The sequence below is a fragment of the Acipenser ruthenus genome, chromosome 7 (assembly GCF_902713425.1).
Source record: "Acipenser ruthenus chromosome 7, fAciRut3.2 maternal haplotype, whole genome shotgun sequence".
NCBI lineage: Eukaryota > Metazoa > Chordata > Actinopteri > Acipenseriformes > Acipenseridae > Acipenser > Acipenser ruthenus.
The window spans coordinates 41,629,565-41,638,453 of NC_081195.1; the positions used below are offsets into that span (position 1 = coordinate 41,629,565).

General features: G+C 36.0%; 1 protein-coding gene across 4 annotated transcripts; it reads right to left on the reverse strand.

Moving 5' to 3' along the window:
• Positions 1-587: 587 nt before the first annotated feature.
• On the reverse strand, positions 588-8,622 carry LOC117415053 (nuclear transcription factor Y subunit beta). Of its 4 annotated transcripts, none has more exons than XM_034024984.3 (7): positions 8,273-8,622; positions 6,593-6,686; positions 5,997-6,130; positions 5,542-5,739; positions 3,342-3,423; positions 1,492-1,571; positions 588-1,098 (listed from the first exon to the last, which is right to left on the reverse strand). In XM_034024984.3, the coding sequence occupies exons 1-7, from the start codon at positions 8,273-8,275 to the stop codon at positions 1,066-1,068; spliced, it is 624 nt and encodes a 207-aa protein (XP_033880875.1). In that variant the 5' UTR covers positions 8,276-8,622; the 3' UTR covers positions 588-1,065. The 4 variants fall into 4 exon arrangements, with proteins under 4 accessions (XP_033880875.1, XP_033880876.1, XP_033880874.1 ...); XM_034024985.3 differs by lacking the exon at positions 8,273-8,622 and adding an exon at positions 8,020-8,171; XM_034024983.3 differs by lacking the exon at positions 8,273-8,622 and adding an exon at positions 8,045-8,157.
• Between the last annotated feature and the right edge of the window lie 267 nt (positions 8,623-8,889).

Here is an 8,889-nt window from a genome sequence, read left to right on the forward strand (position 1 = left end):
GTAGCCCTATTTAGAATACTGAAAGTTCACATTTAAACCATGGCGATGAATAAATTAATAGAAGTAATCACACAAGACAAAAATTCAATGAAACGCCGACTCATGCGCATATCTCAAAATAATGCAAAATTCAGCATGACACTGACAACACTTTACAAATGCCCAATCTTGACAAACTTAATGCAGCATGCAAACAGCATTTGGTACCAAAACGCCAATCAATGGAATAAAATGGTTAAATAATACTTTAGAGTGTGTGGCATTTCTTGGTTTACGAGACTGACAAGGATTGGTATGTAGAGGGTTTATTGTATCTTAATATAAAATAAATATGATTATACTGCATTTGTATTTTAACAGTATTAGCAATAAAACGTATGTCTCTGCGAGCGTACACAAATTATTATTTTAAATCCCACGATATGGAAATTATCGCTATATCAAAATATCGATATTGGTGCTCATCACTACTGTGACCTATTTCTCAAATCCATTAGAACAGCAAAATAAAAAATTAAAGTCTGTCACTTGAAGCAAAGGTGTATAAAATGAAACATTAAAAAATAAAGCAAGACAACTTTCAAAAAGCAATTTCACCTTTGCATTTTATTAAAAGGACTAACATGAAATCATGAGATTTTTACTCAATATTACAAAAAGCGTAACATGATTCAGTATGAAAAGAATCTGCCCCCTACTGTGCAGACAGGGATAAATCCTCTTTTTTACATCAAGAAGAAAAGAAGTCAACAGCACCCCTTTTTGCATGCTTTGCTTTTTCCAATTTTAAACTTAGACAAAACTCCAAACAACTAGTATACAAAAAAAAAATCTAATACCTTTAAGTCAGTTCCTAAAAACGTATCGATAACCAGATCTGACCAGATTCAGTCCTGATCCCACGTTTACAACTACTCGTAATATGTTTTAAGTTATTATTTTGCACTGAAAAGGTTACAGCAGCTGGCTTGTCTGTCTTCCACTGATGTTGCACTCCAGCTTTGTTAATGCTGCTGTTCTCTCAGCCTGGAAAGGATTCTTGGTCCGAAGGGAAAGGGGGTTAGGTCATGAAAACTGGATCTGCTGCACGCCGGATATCTAGAGTAAAGCAAAATTACTTCATCTCAAAACTGCCTACATTACAGCAGTTTCATTCATATGCAGGACTGTCCTCAAGGAGGACAGAAGTAATTTCAAAAGCGATCTAAAAAAAGTTATCAGATTAACATAGAAGTGTAAATTGCATTTTTTTTTTTTTTTTTAATCACTAAGTTTATAAGTACCATTATATATGAAGACTGGGTTTACTTTCATGGACCAAAAAATGGCAGAAAAAGGCTTCCTTTGAGTTCTTGCTTTAACTCTTTTAGATTACATACAGTAGGAAGCTTCAGGTCAACTGCATTACTTGTTTCTACATCATTACAGTTCAGTGTGATCTTTAGAATGTCTGACCAGATTTCTGTAACTGGAGTATTTTAAGATATTTACCTGTTGATATGAGGTTGTATATACCATTACATTTTGCTGTTGGCCATCTGCAGTTATCAATCCAGCAGGCAATTGGTTAGCTGAAGTACAAAGACAAAAAGTAACTGTTTTAAAACAAGAACTAAAATAATACTATTACCCTACTTAAAAGTAGGACAATAAATGTGTGTATAAGGAGATAGACCTCCTGCTATGTCCTTAACTGTTAATGATTTGTTAACAAAATAAATTAAATTGACACAGATCCTAAATCCTCAAATGTAACTTTTTTTTATCATATTGACTTTTTAATAATATACCGAATGATATTGGGAGTGTGCTGCTTTGCATGGTCGACAAAGTTTATTCTGGCCCTTCATTTCAAAAGGACCCAACAAAGTAAGCTTATATTATTAGTGTAATTTAAATTACATTTTTCTTATGCCTTTGTTTTTTGGCAAACATTCTGGGGCCCGTTTCATAAAAGTGATTTGCACGGAATCGCAGGTACCTCGGAGATAATTAGATTTTCACCCGAAACTGGCAAGTGCCAGACAGCAACCGTAAGTATCAGCTCATACTCAACATGGCAAGGAAATCACAAGCAAAAGAGTAGGGACCGGTCAAATCATTTTGATGCGTATACAGACTCAGAATTAACATCATAGTACAGACTGCCAAGAAGGGAGATAACTAATCTGTGTGATTTATTGGATCAAGAAATTAGCCATAGATTAATCTCAAATACCAATGTTGTCCACTGCTGTGAATGAGCACCTGTACATATACAGGAATGTTTTCATTCCAGTAAAAATAATGTGATATCTTGTAACAATTGTAAGTCACCCTGGATAAGGGTGTCTGCTAAGAAATAAATAAGATGAAGAAGAAGAAGAAGAATTAATATTCAAGCCATCTCGGGTGCCAAAATGTCTATGTTAGATGCTGTCATTATATACCCTAGGAGTACACATGGCAAGCTTCAATTGGGCAAATTGTGATATCGATCGCTTTGCCAGTGTACATAATGGTGATGGATGGCTTTTGGGAGACAGTGGGTAAATAAAACAATAATGCATTTTATTAACAAGTTCTGTATCTTATAACTATTGATCTATTTTATTTATTGCTTACTTAGATGGATAACAAAAGATGTGTTTACTTACATTGGATCAAAAGTAGCAGGAAGAGCGCCGCTATCTGCCTTTCATTTTCTCTCAATACTTCACAAATTATATTTACAACATTTTTTTTTTTTTTTACTCCTTAGTGAGGTACTTTTCATCTCCCTTCTTATAATTTCATTCTGCTAGCTAAATCTATTTATTTATTTCTTATTCCAGCTACTGTTCCTGCCCACCCTCAGTGTTTACTGCATCCGTAATTGTCTGCCACTTTTTTTTCTCGTGTCTAAACATACCGACAACAGATCAGAACGGATTTGTGTTGACCAACCATTTAAATAATTGTAGCAATTTCTTCTTTCAAAAAATTGGCTTTCCTTGGCCTTTACACCTGCCATTATATGTAATTACGTAATCGATCACTGTGCTATAAAATTTATTACCATAGCTACTGATTTCTCAATGCACAACTTTTATGAAACAGGCCCCTGAAGTGTTGCTTGCTGTTTAGTTACAGTCCAAAACAGTATTTTATGTTCAATATTCATGCAAGTATCAGTTCAGTGGATGCTGTATGTGGTATGTCAATGTACAATGTATTATCAATTTAAGCAGTAGACTCTTTGGCAATGATAACAGGAATTCCTGATAATATGTTTTTTTTTGTTCCTTGAAATTAGTCTTAAGGAATACTGTCTGTTTTTTTAATGTGAAAAGTAGTACGAGTATGCTTTGGCTTATACTTACTGAAAGACTCATCAGTCAATTCGTCCCCAAGGCCATCTGCAACTGTAACTGACGTTACAATCCCTTTCTCTCCTTTCATTGCCTGAATAATAAATAGAACAGAGGACCAATTCAATCTTAAATGGTCATTACCAATTATTTATTTAGCCTATTTAAAATATTTATAAATATCCCAAAATATAGGTTAACTTGGTGTCTGATTTTTGGTCTTTAAACCCAAGGCAACTAAGGTCCCATACATCAAAGTTTAATGTGTTGGAATCTGCAGCACATACTGACAAAAAAAATAAAAGCAAAGGAAAACATGTATGTTCTGAAACTCTTGCAGGGGTATTTTGACTGCTGGGGTGGGTCTTTAACTAATGTTAACAAAAGGACACAAATATACAGTAGGCTTGTAACGATAATCAAATGATTTATCGACTGGGACCCCACGATAACAAATCGCTATTTTAATGAAAATGAATATTCCATGAAATTAAAAACATGTCTTGTATATATTAACTTACTGTCAAGAATGTAATATGTGTTGTTGCTTCTAAAAGTTACTGAGAATATGCGTCTGTGAACAAATACAGGATGATGCAGAGATCAAGAGCAATCTGCTTTGTTAATGTATTTTGTTTTAAATCAGTTCCAACTGTAGCCGTCTGTCTTGAGCGAAACTAATATTTAACATTACTACATTGTCACGTGTCACGTGTCACTGCTTCAATTTTTTTTTTTTACCTTTTCGTTTTGAAGCAATGCATTTTTAAAAAAAAAAATTATTGCTGTCTGAGTTAAATGCCGCTGGATCGTAGCTTGACGTATGTGATCCAATGAAACACTGCAGGTTGTACAAAATAGTTTGCCACCAGTAGAATGCAAAATTATTGTACACGATCCGCTGCAGTAATTATTGTAGTTTTTATTTTATTCACATTGGACACTCGCAAAATGTTCACTCGCTTAACAATATCAGTTGAGCTCTCCTTGGATACTAAACCCACCCTGGATGCCCAAATCTACCAATCAGTGAGGAGAGCCCAGAGTGGTTATTGGCTGCTATTAAGTGTCAATCAATAAATCCTGTTCAGTTTTCTTTTCGAAATTGAAACAAGCTCATAATCACATCAGGAACCTGGACCGATAAAAGTAACTTAATTGGATTTAAGTGCAGGGTAAACGTACACAAAATAGGTGAAGAATGAATTTCAAGGTCCGTGTCACGTTTTTCACGGCCGTGAAATAGGTAGGGCCTTAGTAATGTACTGTATAAGTATACACAAATCCTTGTGGGCGAAACACTTCTCTGAGCACGCCAGTATGTGACACTTTTTTGGTTGCGATGTGGTATGTAGATTGATTAGACCGATACATGTATGAAAGAGCTAGTCTACATATCTTGGTTGCAATGTGGGCAGTAAGTCAATTAATAATAAATCCACATACATGTATGAAAGAGATATTATACATATTCATATAAGTATGGAGACGCAAAATAAAATTAATCAGCCGGAGTTGTTGCTGTCGAAAGTTCTGTTGCAGGAAAGGGTAGGCTACCTCTAATGTACTGTTTGGAAAAATGACGATATAGTTGTATTCACTGAAGATAATGCAAATCTAAGTAGCTATGCATAGTCATGTAAAGTTTGTATTAAAATATGACAGCAAAAAGTGAAATGCATCTCTGCAGCCGCGGCACACTGGAAGGGACTGCTGCTTTCACTAGCAGAAGCTGGGCCACGTAATTCATAAATTGTAACAGCAAATTAAAAGAAAGATAGATTGAATTATTTCAATGTGAATAGGCCATAATGTTAATGTAGTTTTCAAACCTCTCTCTCAGTTGGACAGTGGGGTTGATTTTTGTTTTTCTTCTTAATTTACCGTTATGTTTACACTGAATTTGTCAGATTTTACACAAAATAAGGCAAAGGCTAGTGACGGCAGGAAAATTGGAGAGTGCTATATTTAAATGCCAATGTATTTATCAAACGTGTCTTAAAACATCAGGATTTGTTTGAATAAGTTTTTTTATACCTTGCTCTATAAAAAGAGGACTTACTGTTCCTTTAAACTGTTACTGTGAGGTCAGTGTTTTTTTGTTTTGTTTTGTTTGTTTGTTTAAGCATTTTAACTCGATAATCGTCATTAGAATTTGCACAATAATCGATGTCAACGTCAAGGTTCAATTTACAACACTAATATACAGTACCTCTCTGAACTTCTGCAGGTAGAGTTTGAGGGGTTCCACATAGCTGTCAAAGCCAAGGGTGGACATAGCAAACAGGATATCCTCCCCATTGATGGTTTTGCGTTTTTCCTGGTGGCATCGCTCGCTGGCCTCTGATGTAATGAAGCTGATGAACTCGCTCACACACTCCTGCACACACTCTTTGGCATCTTTAGCAATCTAAATATCCAAAATAAAAAACTGTGCATTAGCTAGTCATTTTAACATTTAGACAATATTATTACTAAATTTCAACTTATGTTTGTGGATTTATGTACCGTCCAAAAGGTGCACTTACAAACAAGATCCCAAATTTTCTCTTGTTGAAATACATTTACTAGGTTGACAAAATGTCTTTAAATATCTACTATGATTTGGAAGATATGCAGACTTGTGACTGATAAAAGTAGCAAGGTTATTCTACACGGTTAGGTTACCTTCCCAGTAGGGGGTATGGCGTTCTTCATTATCCTTGCAACGTTGGCAATCGGAAGATAGATATCTTGCTCGCGGAAGCCATCTTTGCTGCCAATGCCATCTTCATTGTCATTCATTCCATCATCTCCATCATCTTAAAAAAGCAACCAGGACAATCCCTCTAATATCTTTCATACCATCTCTGCAAACTTGTCTGTCTTCCCACAGCACTCATGTTCCACACTGGACAATTAAATATAAATATATAAAACTATTTAACACTAACAGCTAATTTTATAGACAAAGGTTAGTTCTAATCTGGGTCTGTGAAACCAGCAATAAATACTTCTGAATTTAGAAATAATAAAAAGAAACTTAAAAGGACTTGAAGACATTTAAAAAGATTTCTAGTCAAAAATGCTTGTCATTGAATTTAAGTGTCTTTTAGTAATTCTGAACATACATCTCTATCACAAAGCATATGAGCTCATAAGTACATCAGCATCAATTAATTTGTACACCTGCTGCAAAGGATAACACAACTTGCAACAAATTCCATCTACCCCACAACTAATACAGAAGCATACTAACACCAGATAAGGACAATCATTTTTACCTTCTTGAGATTGCAGCACATAGTGACTTCCACCAATATAATCACCAGCAATCCCTAACTGGGAGGCATCTGTTGTTGAATTATCACCGTCCATCTAAGTGGGTAAAATGGAAGATAATTATAAACACACTAAAAAAGAACAACTAAAAACTGCTGTGAAGCCAGATCCCATATTTTCAGTGGCTGGAAGAAACATTTACAGATGTATATAAATAACAGCTGTATACTGTTGTGCAACAATCTTAAATTAGTTTATGCAAAATGGTGAGCAGACAGTAATTTTACGTCAATTTGTAAATGTGTCTTCGCCCACTTCTTTTCAACCCTCATGATGCAGTGTATTCGGATTGATATACTTTGCCTATGGTCATCTTTGTAATCGTCCTTAACCGTACCGGTATGTGTTTGTTTCTTTAATACAGTACTGAAAAGGTCCATTTAGTATCTCTCCTCTTTTTTGCTTGCAACGGTTTTGAGGCATATTCAACCCGAACCCATTTGTGTGCTCGCATGTCTGGATGACAATAAACCTGACTTGTGCTTTTTCTAAAGCAAACTGCTATACCTCGATTAACAGTATTTAAGAAATAACATTTGCAGTTCAAAATAAATTACCCCCCTCCCCCTCATTACCACTACACTTTAGCATTACATTATCTAAAATGAAGGCCTAAAAAACCTGGGGCAAACAAAGGATCGAGTATTTTTGCTTTGTTAAATTGAAGCAATAACATACAAAACTAGCGTTTTCCCCGAGAAACCAAAATGTTATTTAGTTAAATTAAAACATGTGTCACGAGTTATTTTGAATCATTTTAGATTTTTTTAAAAAAAAATCTCGTCGGTCGGTTTTTACTGAAAAGCGGGAAGTATATATAAAAAAACACGCTTTGAAGAAATAAAAAAAATTAATAAGAGTGCAATAACTCTACAAACGACGCAATGTTATTTCAATATAATTTGATCAGAAACAAACCAAGTACAACTAGTGAGGAACAGCGTCATGTCTGTACGGTAGGGAGAGTACAGATCAACTCCAGGAATTTTCTCACAACGCAACACATATGGAGACGAAACAACAAACAAAGCATTCATAACTCACATAATCTTCCAAATATGCTTCTTTTTAAACATTTTGGTGATTTTTTGTCTGGTATCTGTGTCTCTTTGTCTCTCCTCATAGCATGTTTTGTATAACACGATTACAACACAAAGAGATTCTGAGACCTACCAACACAGGCCTGTTAATAGCTAAAACCTAAACAGTAGATTTAAAACAAAAACGTTCTCATTCTCGTTTATTCTATTACTTCCTGCTACAAATGTCATTGTGAGAGACAACAAATAAAAAAAAGTCAGAGACGGACATTTCGATTCGAGCTAAAGAGAAATCGGTTAGCAATCATTGGCCGGAGCCAGGCACAAACCTCCAATGCAGCCCTGGTTGGTTACCTTCTCAAAACGGCCGTTTGGTTGGACAGAAAATGGCTGCGAAGGAACCAGTCCCAGCGCGGAGCTTAGCATCCTAGAGTACTACCTCCTCCCTCCGCCAGGGGGACTGTTCCATCAATATCCACGCCCTCCCACCGCTGGGCGCCCACAGAACTGCGCGAAGTGAAAATGTTTTTCTACCACACGGCCTTAGCGCAGAGCTCCACGACTGTATCGCCATTCACTCACCATTTGTCAAGGAGGCTGTTCCACGAATCTTGCCACACTCCCACCGCGCACCGAATTACGTCTCGTTGTCTATGGCGGTTTTCCAGTGAAGATCTGTGATCTTGGTTTCCACCCACCGCTGATACAGTATCCAGAAGTGCCTCCTCCGCGTAAAGTTTAAATCACCCGCCTATGTTACATGCGATGGATGTACTCGCATTGTATGCTTATATTATTGTTAACCAATAAACTTTTAAACATAAATTATCTCTATATTCTTGGTCTCACTTTGTTGCACGCTCCATGATATGTTGCGTCTCTTAACTTAACATTTGTCATTGTCCACGTGGTAATATAAGAAGTCCTTTGCAGGGGAGAATTGCGCATGCGTGTATTTTTCTTTTCTTATTACTTTCTTTTTCCGGGATCAGAGGTCAGTAGGTAACCACTGCACCTTTTAAATTTAGTTCAGAGTAGTCAAGTCCGTCGACAGCAGGTCGGTACAGGTAATTGGCGTTGTATCAGGAAAAAAAAGTAAGATTGTTGTGAACAAGATGTACCGACACGCGTTCAACAAAGCATGTTTTTTTGCCTTTCCTATGCAAGTTTTCAGTCACAACTAATTACACTCATTCCAA

Coding starts and splice junctions, on each gene's coding strand:
- LOC117415053 (XM_034024983.3), bottom strand. CDS start 8,116: ATGCTAAGCTCCGCGCTGGGACTGGTTCCTTCGCAGCCATTTTCTGTC. Junction 3,424..5,541: donor ACCTGCAGAAGTTCAGAGAG/GTACTGTATATT, acceptor TTTATTATTCAG/GCAATGAAAGGAGAGAAAGG. Junction 1,572..3,341: donor ATTGACTGATGAGTCTTTCA/GTAAGTATAAGC, acceptor TTTGTACTTCAG/CTAACCAATTGCCTGCTGGA.